General features: G+C 35.7%; 2 protein-coding genes across 5 annotated transcripts in view; one reads left to right on the plus strand and one right to left on the minus strand.

Moving 5' to 3' along the window:
• Positions 1-15,581, plus strand: part of cenpp (centromere protein P) — a 74,764-nt gene that overhangs the window by 206 nt on the left and 58,977 nt on the right. For 3 of the 4 annotated variants that reach the window (XR_012397358.1, XM_073936445.1, NM_001003555.3), the window contains exons 2-6: positions 1,328-1,478; positions 1,597-1,754; positions 1,886-1,974; positions 3,458-3,546; positions 11,416-11,512. Coding sequence is in view for 3 of the 4 variants with exons in the window: in XM_073936445.1 (XP_073792546.1) it covers positions 1,354-1,478; positions 1,597-1,754; positions 1,886-1,974; positions 3,458-3,546; positions 11,416-11,512 (558 nt within the window). In the remaining variant the exon portion in view is untranslated. The remainder of the gene's footprint in view (positions 1-1,327; positions 1,479-1,596; positions 1,755-1,885; positions 1,975-3,457; positions 3,547-11,415; positions 11,513-15,581) is intronic. The other variant, XM_073936444.1, reaches the window with a different exon arrangement.
• The window catches only part of ogna (osteoglycin, paralog a), a 5,873-nt gene continuing 3,774 nt past the window's right edge, over positions 13,483-15,581 (minus strand). The window contains 4 exon segments of the mRNA NM_001013570.2: positions 13,483-14,197; positions 14,287-14,379; positions 14,535-14,737; positions 15,340-15,504. Of these exon segments, the coding sequence (NP_001013588.1) occupies positions 14,027-14,197; positions 14,287-14,379; positions 14,535-14,737; positions 15,340-15,504 (632 nt within the window). The 3' untranslated portion in view covers positions 13,483-14,026.

Below are 15,581 nucleotides of genomic sequence, written 5' to 3' on the forward strand. Positions count from 1 at the left end.
TCTGTCATATCGTACCTCTGTCAGATTTTCACTCCAAATATGTTTTTTTAACGTCAAAAGTTGTTTAATTAACAAACGTATTACAATAATCTGTCGGTTTATAATACGGTTATAAAAGAGTTCGACGTCGACCTGCTCTACGAGATGTGTATGTAACGTTAAGTTAGTGAGGTTTATTTTTCCACGTTTTATATTTAGTTTTTGTATGGCATAAGTTGGTTTTCTGAGGTAAAGTTGGTTTTAAATTTGCTCATTTGGACTTTCTCTTTAATAATATAATTTCAGAAAAGTCAAATCTAAAAAAAGGTGCAAATTCTTAATAAGGAAATCATAATAGCAGCCAATGACTTTCAAAATAGAACATTGTGCACAGTCAAATAAATAGTTCTAATGTTTTAAAGTCATCCTTTCATGTGATTTCAGAGCAAATATTCAGAGTACCATGGTAAACAATAAGGAGCATGTCAAAATTTATCACTGACCGAGTGTGTATATAAAACCCACTTTACCTCAATTTTTTATTTTTTTTGTCTTGCGCAGATTAATTATAAACTTTAATTTTTTAACGATACATTGGCTAATTAATTTGTAAGTATTCTATCTATTATGTAAACTATCATTCTGTATATGACCACAAAACCTTACGTTGCATGGGTGAAAATGATAAATTTTTTTGACAAAAATCATTAGAATATTAGGTAAAGATCATGTTCAATAAAGACATTTTGTAAATTTTAATACTTTAAATTTGCTTAATTTCTTTATTAGAAATGTACACAATTATAACACTTTTTAAAGATGATTTTCCTAATATTTAGATATTTGTAAAACGCTTACATTACAGATGCTAAAATAGTTGTGTCTCAGCCAAATATCATTCCATCCCAACAAACCACACATAAATTATACTCTAATTAATTCAGCTCTCAGGTGAAAACTGAAAACTAGATCTGGTTGCAGATATCGCAGCCTCTGTTACTTTTTTACATAGGACGTTTTTGTTAACATTTATTAGAATTTTTTTAACAATTGCGTTTTCACTTCTGATTCAAATGCCTGATTATTAAAATGACTATAATTAAATTGAAATATTCTTAAGAATTCAATATGTGTTCTTTGAAAGAGTGTACTTGCATGATATTAGATTGTCTATATGGCATTGTATAATGAGTGTCATAAAATGGTCCTAAAATGACAATAATATCATTTATTGCAATATATTTTGGTGCAGTATATCTGACAGTAAAAAAATAGATATCGTGACAGCCCTATTGATATGTATCATTTAATTGTATTTTCTATTTCTTTCTCGTCTTTTTATAAACAGCTTTTTAAAGTTGCTTGAAAAAGATCATGGAGCAGAAATATGAAGAAGACATCCAGAAGCTCCAGCAGGAAATTGAAATGCTGGAGGCTGAACAGGAGGAGACTTTACGGTCCATTTTTGTACAGCATGGAGATCGACTACAGCAAGGAGTGTTAGTAAAAGGGACAAATTCTGTCTGTCTGTTGTGTGAAATTTACAATGAATAACTGCAATAAAAATAGTTCATTTGAGAACTAGCCACATTTTTTATTTGATCTTTTTTTTTTCAGAAAATCAGCCTGTGAGGAAAGAGGAGGTGGAGGAGCACAGCAACACGCTGTTTCAAAGCTGATCACAGAAGTCAGAGAGCTGGAAAAAGACCTCAGACGCCAGACAGAAATCAACGGGATTACACTTAATGAGTGTTTTGTGAAGACGTTGCACAAAAGTGAGATTAATCCATCAGTTGTGCAGACACTTTGAAATTTTACTTAAAGATATAAAATAATAATAGTTACATAAATGTTTTATTTATAGATTTATATGTTTAAGATTTATTGCCTTGTGTTGTCTCCTCAGGTGAAAGGAAACTCGTACAGCAGCTCAGACTTGCTGGTCACTGCGGGTTACTCTTGTTCCAGGTTGAATTTGCAGTGACTGAGATTCAGGTACAAAGACACTACAAAAAATGTATGCCTGTTATTAGCACAAATATCAACATATTATCCTTTTAGAATAACCCAAATAAATAACTTACAAAGCAGCTATAGAAAACAAATAAAATTAAAACATTTCAAGAGTTCAGATGCTAAGTGCTGTCTGAAATTTCCATTGAAACTGAACATTTTTCACAGCCTTCTTGATTTATATTGAAATATTTCACTTTAAAGACCAGAAAAAGGAAGTATGCTATGCCATAAAAGTGCTATTACTGAAGATAAACACAGGAGCCTCATAAAAAAAAATAATTTTAGAGGGAAATTTCAGATGACATTTAGAGATTTTTGCATCTAAACTCTACATTTGTTATTTTGACCAATTGCAATTTTCTGAAAAATATTTTTGCAATATAAAATAAAACAAATCTTAATATTTTACCTAATACATCCAGTAAGTTCAAAGAAACTTCAAGTGGACTCTTAGATTTTTTTTAATGTGTGTAGATATTCTACTTGAGGTCTAAGCAGAGTATAAGTTACTATTAGCAACTAATTTTATATGGTCTATAATTATTACCAACACTAATATTTTGATTGCTTATCTTTGGGGTTTAGAATTTAAAAGCCATTTACACTTTTATGCACCGTTACCATAATACCTCAAATCATGTTGTCATGTGGCTTGTTGAGATAAGTAATCAGTAATAGGCTATGTTTTATACTGACAAGCGCCATTCAACTTTTCTTCAGAGAAAGTTCTCAAGCAGTTTCAAACACTCTTATCACCTAATTCTAAATTACTTCCACTCTTATTCTTTTAAAACCATCGAGTCCTGTACGTTCTTCTTTTCTTACACTCAACACTAGAGGGCAGTGTGCCTCCATTTGCATCTAAAATTGTAATTTTTAAAGTCAGGGATTTGTGCATTTGTCTCTTTAATCAATTAAACTTGGCATTTATAGTTTTAGCATTTCTACCTGTTTCTCTGCAATCCTCATGGCAAGCATAAATACAGCACTTTGATGGACCTCCTTTGCACAAACATTTAGATAGTTTGATTAAATCATTCAGAACAGAATTGTTGGTTGGTGACTGATGGAAACCTTAAAAATTGTGAGTTATTTTGTACTGGCAGTCTGGCGGAAGATCAGTGTGGGACTCTGAAAATGAAGGTTTTATTTGGGTTTTCAAGATGAACTGCAAAGAAAGTCGCAATAAAAAGTAAAATAGTTGAAGTTTTGATTCAATTTCATCCAGACCTCGATAATAGTGGTAAATAAATTCAAATGTAATGTAAAGAAATGCATAAAAAGGCGACAGCAGATTTATGTTTGTAAGTCCTCGCCACAAAAAGATTTTTCAGAAGAGACTGAAATCCAACAAGGCTTCAGTCTAATGACAGGTAATTGAATAAAGGCATAAATGTACATTATTGCAGGCTATAGAGATCATTAATAATGTTATTTACCTCTCTATTTTATTTATTTACAGGAGGACAATGTTCTGCACAGGAGAGTTACTGAGCTCAATATTGTTGTGGATGGAGTTGAATTTAAAGATTTCTCTGCGTTTGTATCAAGGTAGGGTGGTGATTAGTAGTAACCATTTAATATCTTTAGTTTCATGGTATATATTTAGCATAATAATTACTCTTTTATTTTTAAAAGGTAAGCTGATTCCTTGGATAATTTGCACCCTTCCCAAAATTTTGGATCTTGCTTGTTTGCATGATCGAATCAACAGAAATCGCATTTGGAGATAAGCCAGGTTGCATAATAGGTTACACAACATAAAACCTACAGTGTAAGTAAACATCAGGCAAGTGAATTCCCAGACAGCATAGAAGAGCGCTCTGCTTTATGTTAGTCCTGTAAAAAGATACCAATCCAAACAGAACTTCGTACAAGGGAAATAAATGTATCCGGCTGGCTCATTAGCAAGATGCTGAGTGAAGCCTGACCAGCTGCTGTTAACAGTTCTGCACAGATCTGATTTTCTCATTGCGGACTGATGGACAAGTGTTGCAAGATCAGATTAGATGCTTTTTTTTACAAGGCAGGAAGAATTTATAAACCAGAAATATTCCCTTACTAGAAAAATAAGGAAATTCTTTATGTGTTTGAGGGGTTTCTGTTATACTTGCTGCAGGAGGATTTGTTTATTCGTTGCCCAGGCCAAATTGACGAATAAGCATTTCTGATCATTAGACATATGGTCCCTGTCTGTGGTAGCTGCGTCTTTCTTCTCCTGCTGAAAAATACATTCTGTTGGATGGATTACCTCTGTTTATTTTATTGTACTTCTTCCATTTTCCTTTTTTCTATTACTATCTACTATATATATATATATATATATATATATATATATATATATATATATATATATATATATATATATATATATATATTCTACTTTATTTCATTGTATTCTATTTTATTATGTTTTGTTTTATCCTGTTCTGTTGCTTCTTTTGTGTTCTGTTCCATTGGTCTGTTCTTTTCTACTCTATTGTGTTGTATTCTGTTCCGTTCATTTTGTTCTGTTCTTTTCTGTTGTTACTGTGTTCTCGTTTGTCTGCTAAATTCTGTTGTATTTTGTGCTTTTCAATTCTTTTTTTCCAGACTTTATTTTAATGGTTAAAATATATTTTATTAACTAAACATTTAGGCGACGCAGTGGTGCAGTAGGTAGTCCTGTGGCCTTACAGCAAGAAGGTCGCTGGGTTGCTGATTCGAGCCTCGGCCCAGTTGCTGTTTCTGTGTGGAGTTTGCATGTTCTCCCTGCATTCGCGTGGGTTTCCTCCGGGTGCTCGGTTTCTCCCACAGTCCAAAGACATGCAGTACAGGTGAATTGGGTTAGCTAAATTATCCATAGTGTATAAGTGTGTGCGTGTGAATGAGTGTGTTTGGATGTTTCCCAGAGATGGGTTTCGGCTGGAAGGGCATCCGTTGCGTAAAAACGTGCTGTATAAGTTGGTGGTTCATTCCGCTGTGACTACCCGGATTAATAAATGCACTAAGCCGACATAAAAATGAATGAATGAACTAAACATTTAAAACACTAAACTTACAAAATTTAAGAAACATTCATTAGGAGTTTAACAAAAATGTATTTTTAGCTATGTTAAGAAACTAGTATGACTTTCTCAAATTAGGCGGCACGTTGGCTCAGTGGTTAGCACTGTCACCTCACAACAAGAAAGTCGCTGGTTCGAGTCCCAGATGGGCCAGTTGGCATTTCTGTTTGTATGCTCTTCCCGTGTTGGCATGGGTTTCCTCTGGGTGTTCTGGTTTCCCCTACAGTCCAAAGACATGTGCTAGTGGTGAATTGGATTAACTAAATTAGTCGTAGCGCATGAGTGCATGTGAATTTGAGAGTGTATGGGTGTTTCCCAGTACTGGGTTGTGACTTGAAGTGCATCTGCTGCGTAAAACACATGCCAGAATAATTGGTGGTTCATTCTGCTGTGGCAACCCCTGATAAATAAGGGACTAAGCCGAATGAAAATGGATGGATCTCAAATTATTTAAAAGGGTAGTTCACTCAGAAATTAAAATTGTCATTATTTGTCATCTGTGACTTATTCCAAATCAGTTTGAGTTTTTTTTTGTTCTGAAAAATGTTTAAAGCTGTAACCATTTTTTTCACTATGGTTGTCAAAGATTATAGGATGTCAACATTTTTCAAGATATTTTCTGTCCAGCTGCAACCCATCACTGGAAAACATCCTTACACACTCATACACTATGGCCAAGTTAGCTTACCCAATTCACCTCTACCGCATGTTATTGGACTGTGGGGAAAACCGGATCACTTGGAGGAAACCCACGTGAACACAGGGTGAACATGCAAACTCCACACAAAAATGCCAACTGAACCAGCCGAGGCTCGAGCCAGTGACCTTCTTGCTGTGAGGCTGTCTTGCTACCCACTGTGCCACCAGGACACCCTCAAGGGTGATTTATAAATGTTGTTATTATTACTTCAAAAAATACATTCTGCTGTACAATAGTAAAAAAAAAAATTCAAGTTAAAGATGACCCTTTATTTTGGTGGGTTGTCGTGAGTTTCATCATAGATACTTGTTCACATCCAGATTTGATTAGGTGTATAGCACGATTTAGATTCAGTCAGCTAACATTTGCCAAATTCTTAGACATCCTCAGTTTCACAGCTAATTTTGCTTTTATGTCTGGATTATGTGCTTCTGTCCATGTTTTCTACTTCACCGAAATCATAGAGTCCTGTGTTGAATTGTCTTCTGTTGCTGTACTCTGATCTTTTTCTGGCATATCCTTTTCTATTATAGTATTCTTTATTCACTTTTGCTGTACTCTCTTACTTTCCATTGTCCTCAGTTTGACTTGTTTCATTTTTTTTCTGCTCTATTTTTGTGGTTAAGCTCCTACAGGGTGACTTTAAAACTGGAGCTTATGTTTTATGCTGCTGGAGTAATCTTTCTTGCTAAACTCCAGACGGTTGCTCTGCTGGTGCTGTAATGAGGTTCAGTCATTTGAGTCCAGAAGAACGCTGCACCCAACATAATGATGTGTGGATTTAATGTTTGAAAGTGCTGTGTTGACGGTCCGTAACATGTCCCGCTCATTAAACTGTCAACAAATGGCACCAGCAAGTCAATGACAGCCAACAGCACCCCACAGAGAGTGCACTGTAAAAAGTGAACATGTGGACCACCTGAAGGTCTATGTGGACTGCGTGAGGCAGGACGTCCTGTACAGACTCCTCTGGGATAAAAGGCATAGTTGTTCTAGGTGGATGTAGCTAGTTTATCGGCTGGTTTGAAGTGCTAAACATTCCTGTGGACTGAAGTGTACAGTTTTGTCTTTTACTACTTGGACAAGAACAGCACAACACAGCTTTTGATGTTGGTGTATTCGGCCCTCTACAGAGAAAACTGCAGAGATAATTAGAAGGTTAGGGTGTTTAGATTACATGTTGTACTGTACACTTACAATATACATGAAAAGAGAGCGGAGGTTTGAACCTGTGACTTCCAGTAAGGAAGATTCGTGATTGTAGTGTTTGCTCTCCTGCTGCTTTGTTAATCCCTTTGTGCCATATTTGTAGGTAAATGCTGTTTGGTTGTTAGATTAAACAAGTTTTTTAGAGATTTAAACCAACAACAATATATAGTCGTTGCTATAGATCTTTACATACATGGGTGGTTGACATGTTTTTTTAGTAAAACACCATTTTTGAAGACAAAATAGATATATTTACTTAATTTGAAGTCTGGTTTTTGACTAAGGTGTCATTAACTTTATTAATGCTTTCGCTGCCTTTTTTAATTCTGAGCTGCACCTTAAATATGTCCTAAATCTCTTAATAATATACAAATACCGATTTATCTTCATTGTAGGACACGTACAGTGTGTGGCACTTTAAAACCAGCATTACCACCCTGAGTGGCCCTGCCACCACACTTAAGGGGTAAAAAGGTGTTTTAGGTATAACCACAGTTTATGACTATGCCACCAGGGGGCACAAAGGGACGTGATGCAAACGGACAAAAATATATAGTAGCTGTAAATACCCTGCTACCTGTAACCAAAGATGAAATAATGAAACAAAGCATTATAACTCCTTCACTAATCATTAAATACCTGTTAACAAGCTTTATTATCATTGTAATCCTGTTAAGTGAAATAAGGATTCATTTTGGAAAGTACAATTAAATAAATAAAAGATAACTAAAATTAAAGTACAAACATACAAATAAGTAAGTCTAAATAAATAAATAAAGCAATGTTTTAGCCTAAATGTAGATATATGTACAGTGTTTGTTATTTTTTAATAACTAGGACTAAGACAGTCAATAAATAAGCTTTTTCATTTACATTTTTGTTGATGATTATATTTTACTATCTCATTTTTTTTCTTAATTATTGTACATAAATATTAAATGAATAATTAAATAGGTCTAAATAATAGTTTTTTATTACTAAGAAAACCAAAACAAACAAACAAAATTATATTTTAATTGAACACTCCACATCACAAAAGGTACACACTAGGGTTGTAACGGTATGAATTTTTTATGGTATGATAATCGTCTAAAAGAATACCACGGTTTGACGGTTTCGCGGTATACGGTATGTTACAAATGTTACAAAATAATAGAACAGTGAAGCAAATTTGACTTTTTCCAAAAAATATATTTTCAGTTACTATAAACAACACCACTTACAATGAACAAATAAAAAAATAAGAAAATAATAAATAATGTGTCAAAGTCCAAATAAAGTCCAAATAAACATGGTGCAAATCCTCAGTAAAAAATAGATATAAATATTTACTATACTATAAATAGTTACATAACGAAACTAGATTCAATATGGAACATCCTTAGGTTTTATGTGCCAGCATGGATATGGTTGTCTGTGGATATGGATTTGGATATGGTTGTCTGCAATGCAGACAAACAGCTGCACCTTCATTTGCGTCTTTTGAAAACAGCAAGAGCAGCAGTTCGTCTTTGCTGTGTCACTGTTTTGTCATGTTTCTGTGCTGCTGTGCATGCAAAAGTACTTAGTATGAGAATTATTTCATGCAAAACTTTTTTTTTTTGCGTTTTTTTTAGCGGCGCATAAATGTATGCCTATCTCTCATTCCGTGTTGTTCAAAAAGCTTGTTGTTGGTCCACAAACAAAAGCGAAACCTATGCTTATTGGTTGTGATATAGCGAGTTTGAACCCATCTGGGCATGGAGGAGGGACAATGCATCAATGTATCATGTCTGGTTTGTCCGGAGACACAGTGACGAGTGTTTCTTTGTCAAATCAGCGTTGTCAAATTTTAATGACGTAACCGCACTGATTCCGGAGCCTTTGAAAGTCCGCGAATGTTATGTGATACAGCGCTGGAAAGCTGAGATTCTCTTCTTTATGCCAATCTTTGAATTGTATGAATCGGATCAGCGGATCAAAAGTTATTAAACATTTAAGAGCAATACTTATTTTTAGCCGCGGGCGGCTGTCTCGGTCTTTAAGGGTTAACACCGTTGATATGCAATTGTTCATGGTATGATAATCGTGCACGTTCAAATCGTGGTAGACCGTCATACCGGTATATTGTTACAACCCTAGTACAAACAGTACCATTCTATCTTAATTGTAAAAAGGCAAAGCTGAAAATCTATGGCTAAAGCGCCACCCAGTGTTCAAAAGCTGCAGTGGCACTTACTACCGCTGCGGCGGCAGCAAGCATGGCGGGAGAGGGAACCTATTAAAGTGGTGACATCTGTATCTTCGTGCTATTTATTTTATATGAAATTTAAATAATATATATTATTTCTCTACGACTTGTTTGGACTTGTTCAATAAATAGGGGTGTTCCACCAAAGTACATCCTTCCAGCTGCAACCCAGTACTGGGGAACATCATACACACTCTTACACTACGGCAAATTTAGTTTATTCAATTCACTTATAGCGCATGTTTTGGGACTGTGGGGGAAACCGGAGCACCCGGAGGAAATCCACGCCAACACGGGAACTCCACACAGAAATGCCAACTGACCCAGTTAGCACCAGCAACCTTTATGCTGTGAGTTGACAATGCTATCCACTGAGTCGCCTTTTATAGAAATACATGGATGAAAAAGTTTAAACGTTTACATTTTAAATTATGTCAACTATTAATTTTTGTCACGTGTGATGTGCAGTGAAAGTGCAACAACACACAAACATGCATTTTGCATGATCTCAAATTTCATCAAAATAATTCACATTTTCACGGATTCTGTAAGGCATTTCCAAGCTTGAATGCATTATGCTTCATACTCTTGAGTTAGCAATGAATTTGTTTCCATTTTAGAGTTTACGGTTGTTCCACTTAAAGGATTTTTTTTTTGGCCGAGCTGACAAATTACAGTTTAAAGTAATGCTGCTGTTTTGGCGAAGATTTGTTGGGGTCCTTTTCTGAAGTTCAGCCAGCTTCCTGGACCCTGAATGTACATCTGGATCATATTGTCTGGTCTAAGAGTCTGTCCTGGCACGAGAGAGTTGGAAAATCACTGGAGATAATGATTCTCGCATAAGTTTGAGTTGTCTCTGCGTGTCAGGAAGATGCATTTTATAACCATTATGGTCCATGTAAACTTAAGAAGAATTTTTTGAGCACTTTTGTGGCTGGGTACATAAGTGGATTCAGGCATGTCTGAGGAGTCAGTTTTTAAGCACTAAAACCTTGAGTTTTAAACTATCATTGCTTTATTCTTAATAATCATGTTTGTTAATGCTGTTCGCTCCAGCCTTCATATTAACATTTTTGACAAGTTTTTGTTATTTTTGCCAAGATTAAAGAGATAGTTCACCTAAAAATGAGTCTTTGCTCACCTTTAAATATTTTCAAACTTATGAGTTTCTTCTGTTAAACACTAAAGAAGATATTTTAAAGAAAGAAACTTATAAAGGCTTGGAAGAAAAAGCCTAAAGAAGTAATGGGTACCGGTTTCCAGTTTTCTTCAAAATATTTTGTATGTTCAACTGCAGAAAGAAACTTAAAGGTTTGAAACAAGTAAAAGGTGAGTTAATGACACAGAGATAGACATAATAAATTTGCTAATGTTAAACCCATATGGATAACACTAGTACAGGAGACATGCCATGGGCTCTTGTGAACAAAATCAAGCAAATGAGAAAAACTGAAGGGACAGCTTAAGTGAAATTAACCAGAAGAGCCAAACATTGATTTGCCATTAATCGCTCTGTGGAGTGATGCTGGCATTCAGTATGTTTAGTCTATTTAACTTAAAAGGTTAGCGTTCTATGAAAGCTTAGTTTGAAATGACTTTTTCAGATTCAAAGTCCTCAGCTTTATCAACAAATTTGAAATGACATATAATGGAAATTGAGATTAGCTGGCAAATGTGATTTGTCTGTGGTTTTATTTAGGCAGTGTTAAATGTCAGTCAAACCAGTTGCCTGATTAGTGATTGTAAATTTTCAGCTTATGCAGATCCAAAACATTTTAGTCACACTAATTGTCTTGCGTTTCTGTATTCTCATGGAGTCTTTTCTTTAACTCTTGCCATTGAGCTGCTGTCTTTTACTGTTGGAGTTGATCCATTTAGTTTTGAGAGACTTACCATTTTTCCATCACTCATTACAACATTGGCCTTTCACAGACAAGACTCGAGAGTCATGGAAAGTTGTGTCCTGTGCCACAATTTCTGGGCCCTTGGTAAATCTATGGAAAAACTCGAAATGTCTCGTAACGTCAGCCTGTGAAGGGAATTAAACACAAACACACAGTTTATCCTTTCATATTCTATGCTGAAATTTACACTAGTTTGGACATTTCTCTGTCATGCTTTGTCAAATACTTAAAGACTCCAGGTTTCTAACTGGAATATGTTATTCATTGAAGTAAGAAATACACTGTTGGCCATTTTGAGGCATAAATTCAACATTTCTGTCTTGTTTGCAGAGTGGAGGACACAAAAGATCTTCTCTTGTTCTTCAGGACCTTGAGGACATTTTCTGAGAGATGTGAGGATAGGCGTCAAACGTTTCAGCACTTTCAGGTAACCATCAATAAAAATAGTGATTGCTAATCAATATTATTGTCAGCCCAAACACTAAATTCAGTTACTGAAGGGCCACTGTTTACCTCTGAACTTAAAGAGATAATTCACCCCAAAAAATTCTTTACTTTAAGCGTTCCAAATCCTTATGGCTTTCTTTCTTCTGTTGAAACAAAAGAAGATATTTTGAAGACACTGAAGTCAATAGTTGCAGGTTTTCAGCGTTTTTCAAAATATCCTCTTTTGTGTTTGGTAGAAGAAACAATCTCATGCAAATTATTACACATTTTTGGGTGAACTGTACCATAAAGCTGCAATCCCCCTTCCAGCAACTTTGTAGTTGCCTTTCACCAAGAGTGAAAGTTGCTAATGGCAGTTTCTTCCTCAATTTGATATTCATTCACTTAAATTAAAATGTCTTTGCTAAACATAATGCTAAAAATAAACATGGTGGATGAAAAACACTAAACAGCAAAAGCCAAATGCCAGTCTGTAGGTCTACAGCACGGATAATACAACTGGCTGGTGCGGGAGCTGAGAGAGGATTGCATGAGCTCTATAACTAATGCTTATATAGACTGTTTGTTATGAATGTTGCTTACGTCATATTGCTGAACACATCCACATCTCATCACCAATGCTCGGTATAGGTAGTGATCGCCAGAAATCACTAGGTTTCCATTGAAACGAATGGGATCTTGTCACTATTTCATTGTGTGTCGTTGGTAGTGTGAACACAGTATTATTCAATACTCCTGAACAAGCTAATCAATTGGGTGTTTTGCACCAGAGTTTCCATAGTTTTTAGTTCCTATAACTATTGGTGGTAATCACATCACTGTGTTTGCACCCCAGGTGTTAGGAATTACTTTAATTATAGGAACACAGTTAGGGCGGATTTATAATTCTGTGTCAAGTGTGCGCATATTGTCCGGCGCAGTCTTCGTGCTGTTGCATAGCCCTCGCCCATGGCTGACACCGATGCTGACATGCACCTTTAAAAAAATGTAACTACACATTGCAACAACGCGTATCGCAAGCTCTGTGATTGGTCGGCTTAGTACTGGTGACGAGCGTAGGCGGTGCTGAAAGACGAGAGCCTGATGGAGAAAGTATTTACAAGTGTCGAGTCACATGAAGGAGCTCCAGATCGAAACTTTTGTTTTTTGTTTACATTATGATTACATTTTTTGCACGTCCATTGGTTCCTGCATCTGAATAAGCGAGTTTAAGCTACTTGTAGCACAATTGTCTACAGTTGGTTGCGGTCAAGTAAGGTAAGGTCAAGTTGTTATCAGCTGAAATTTGTATTATATTCCATTTTTATCAATGTGATTGATGTAAAAGTTATAGATATAAGTAAAATAAGTATAATAAGCCACAGGGGAAAAAATATATTTTTTTTCAATATCATTCCAAAACAAAGAAACCATATTTCATACATTTCTTTAAGTTCTTTAAGATCTATAAGTTCTTACAGACTTTCTCTCATGTTCTCCTTGTGTCTTCTTGTGTGGTTATCTGTATTTGCATGTATACTGTTAGATTTTCATAAGAATGAGAAAGATTGCTGACATTAGGGAATGTCAGATTGGGAACAAATTCCATGACTCGATGGCAGTGAAAGTTTTGGGAATGAAGCCTTTGAGGCAGTATAAAAAAATTCCATTATTTGCTTGGACCATTGTGTTGTGATCGCTGCCAATTTGGCCTGTAAACTGGAACAATATTACCACACTTTTTCCAGAACTTTCTCTGTGCAGAATCTTCGGGTTTAATTGGTTAGCAATTTGCAGACAGTTGTTTTGGTCTTTTTTTTTTTTTTTTTTTTTTTGAAGCTGCCCATGTATTTTTAGGCTCCAATCTGATCTAGCTATCCAAAAGGATAAGAGCAAACTAGTCAGCGTTTTTAGAAAAAAAAGTGTATTTGAACAACTAAAGTGAACATAGCATGTTGAAGTCATACAATGTTTTACTGTACAGTCTATTCATGTTTAATTCACACATAGGTAGTAATTACAGATTTAGCATATAAATAATATTCAAACAATAAAAAAGGTCAGTTGGAAAGACCAGCGTCTTGGGACTTGGAATGGTTTCCTTACCCTCAAATTAACTTAGCAGGCATCTTAATTTCAGCCAAATAAGACATATTAACAGTACTAGAAAGTGTCAAAAATTCACAGAGTTCTGAGAAATACTAGAAGCTTGACTGCATCTGTTCATGATCTCACATTTTACAAAGCAGTAGCTTCCAATGGTTATTTACAGTGGATATAAAGTTATTCTTTTAAAGACTTGTGTTTCAGGTTCATCTACAAAGTCAATATCAAAAGGAAATCTAAGTGTTTGGGCAGCTGTTACATATAGATATATAGTACAGATTCTCTCGGCTTTTTGTACACTCAGTAGTGCACAGGCACCAGGAGATTGAATGACTTTTTCTTCGTGGTTTAAGTCATCGTCATTGGATATCCAAGGACTTCTCACTGCGTTATACATTTAAATCTGTTTTTATTGGTATCGCCCAATTGGAAGAGACTGCAGGCATATGAAACTGTTGGGGTACTGGCCAAGGTTGATGGGATTTCCATCCATACGGATCTCGTTCATGTTGGGACGTATGTAGTAAGTGTCGTTACTTTTGCAGAAGGTGTCTGTGGACACGGTTGAAATGTTGTTGTTCTGTGAACAAAGCAACAGAAGGGGCTTGAGTTTCTATTTGAAGGTTTATGTGAAGAGGTTTGGTACTATGCAACACGTATTCAACTAACCTGAAGATGAAGTGTGCGGACCATCTCCGGAATGAGAGGAACGGCCTCCAGTTCATTGTGAGCAAGATACAGATGTAGCAGTTTGTTTAATTTCTGGAAGCAATGAAGATCAGTTAGAAATGTTAGCAAATAAGGCTGTTTTTCTTTTGCTTAGAGCAATTCAGTGGTTATTGTTTATAGAAATGACTTTGTCCAAAACAAAAAAGAGAAAACGCAAAGCAACAAAAACAAAAGATAGTAATAGATACCTTGAAAGCGTTTGCCTTGACTCCTTTGGTCTTCAGTTTGTTGTGATTGGCATTGAAGGCGGTTAATTTTGCCGGTAGCATTGGTAGTTTGGCCAACTGGTTTTCAGCAAGCGAGAGCTCCTCTAGCATGGTTAGCTTTGCAAACGCGCCATCTTCAATCTCAGAAATGATGTTTCCAGTGAAGTCGATTCTCTTCAGAGTCACTACAGTTGATGAAAAGTAATAGATAGAACACTGAATTGATTATTTAAGTAACATGGTCATGATTGTATTGAGTTATTATTTCATTAGCATCCACCATGCATGTACTTTAAACGCAATAAATCATCTTGAAAATGAATATCGCCTGTTAAGGACTGCACAAGTCTTTTTGTTAGCTAAAGTGGTTTTCTGGTCATTTTGGTTTATGGGAGACATAATATTAAAGTGTTTTGAAAGCCTTCCATGTATGAGGTCCCCAAAGCCTCTTTAAACACTGACTGCTCCCTCTAGCTATTTTTTGTGTGTCTACGATGCACTGTTGCAAACAGAGTAGTTTACCAAATGTCCAAGTTTTTGTCAACATACAGGCTTTGCGTTTCAAAAACGTGATCGATGTCTTCATGCAATGGAAAAAACAAGCAATCTCTTGCGATCACATTGCTGTGTGTATATGAATTCTCAGTTGTTTTCTGAAAAGATGCAGCTGTTTGTCTCCTGCTTCCCTTTAGGGAAATCAATTATCCTCTGCCAGAGAACTGCATTTGTTCTCCCAATAGAAAAAGGCGGTCAACGAGAATGCTAGAGCAAGTCAAGAGGAACTTACCGATATCTCCAAAATCTTTGGCTGTTATCTTCTTTATCTTGTTGTACCGAGCATAGAGGTAGTTTGTCTCCTTGGGCAAAGTAGGCACTGATGTCATATCTGGGTCCACTTCCTCACAGTAAACAGATCCAGTTAGACACACGCACAGTAGACAGGTCGGAAGATCTGGAAAATGGGCAAGTTTTTATTGAGTTTATGAAACCTAGAAGATGGGCAATCATAAGTTCATCATCACTTCCAAT

Source organism: Danio rerio, chromosome 22 (genome assembly GCF_049306965.1).
Source record: "Danio rerio strain Tuebingen ecotype United States chromosome 22, GRCz12tu, whole genome shotgun sequence".
NCBI lineage: Eukaryota > Metazoa > Chordata > Actinopteri > Cypriniformes > Danionidae > Danio > Danio rerio.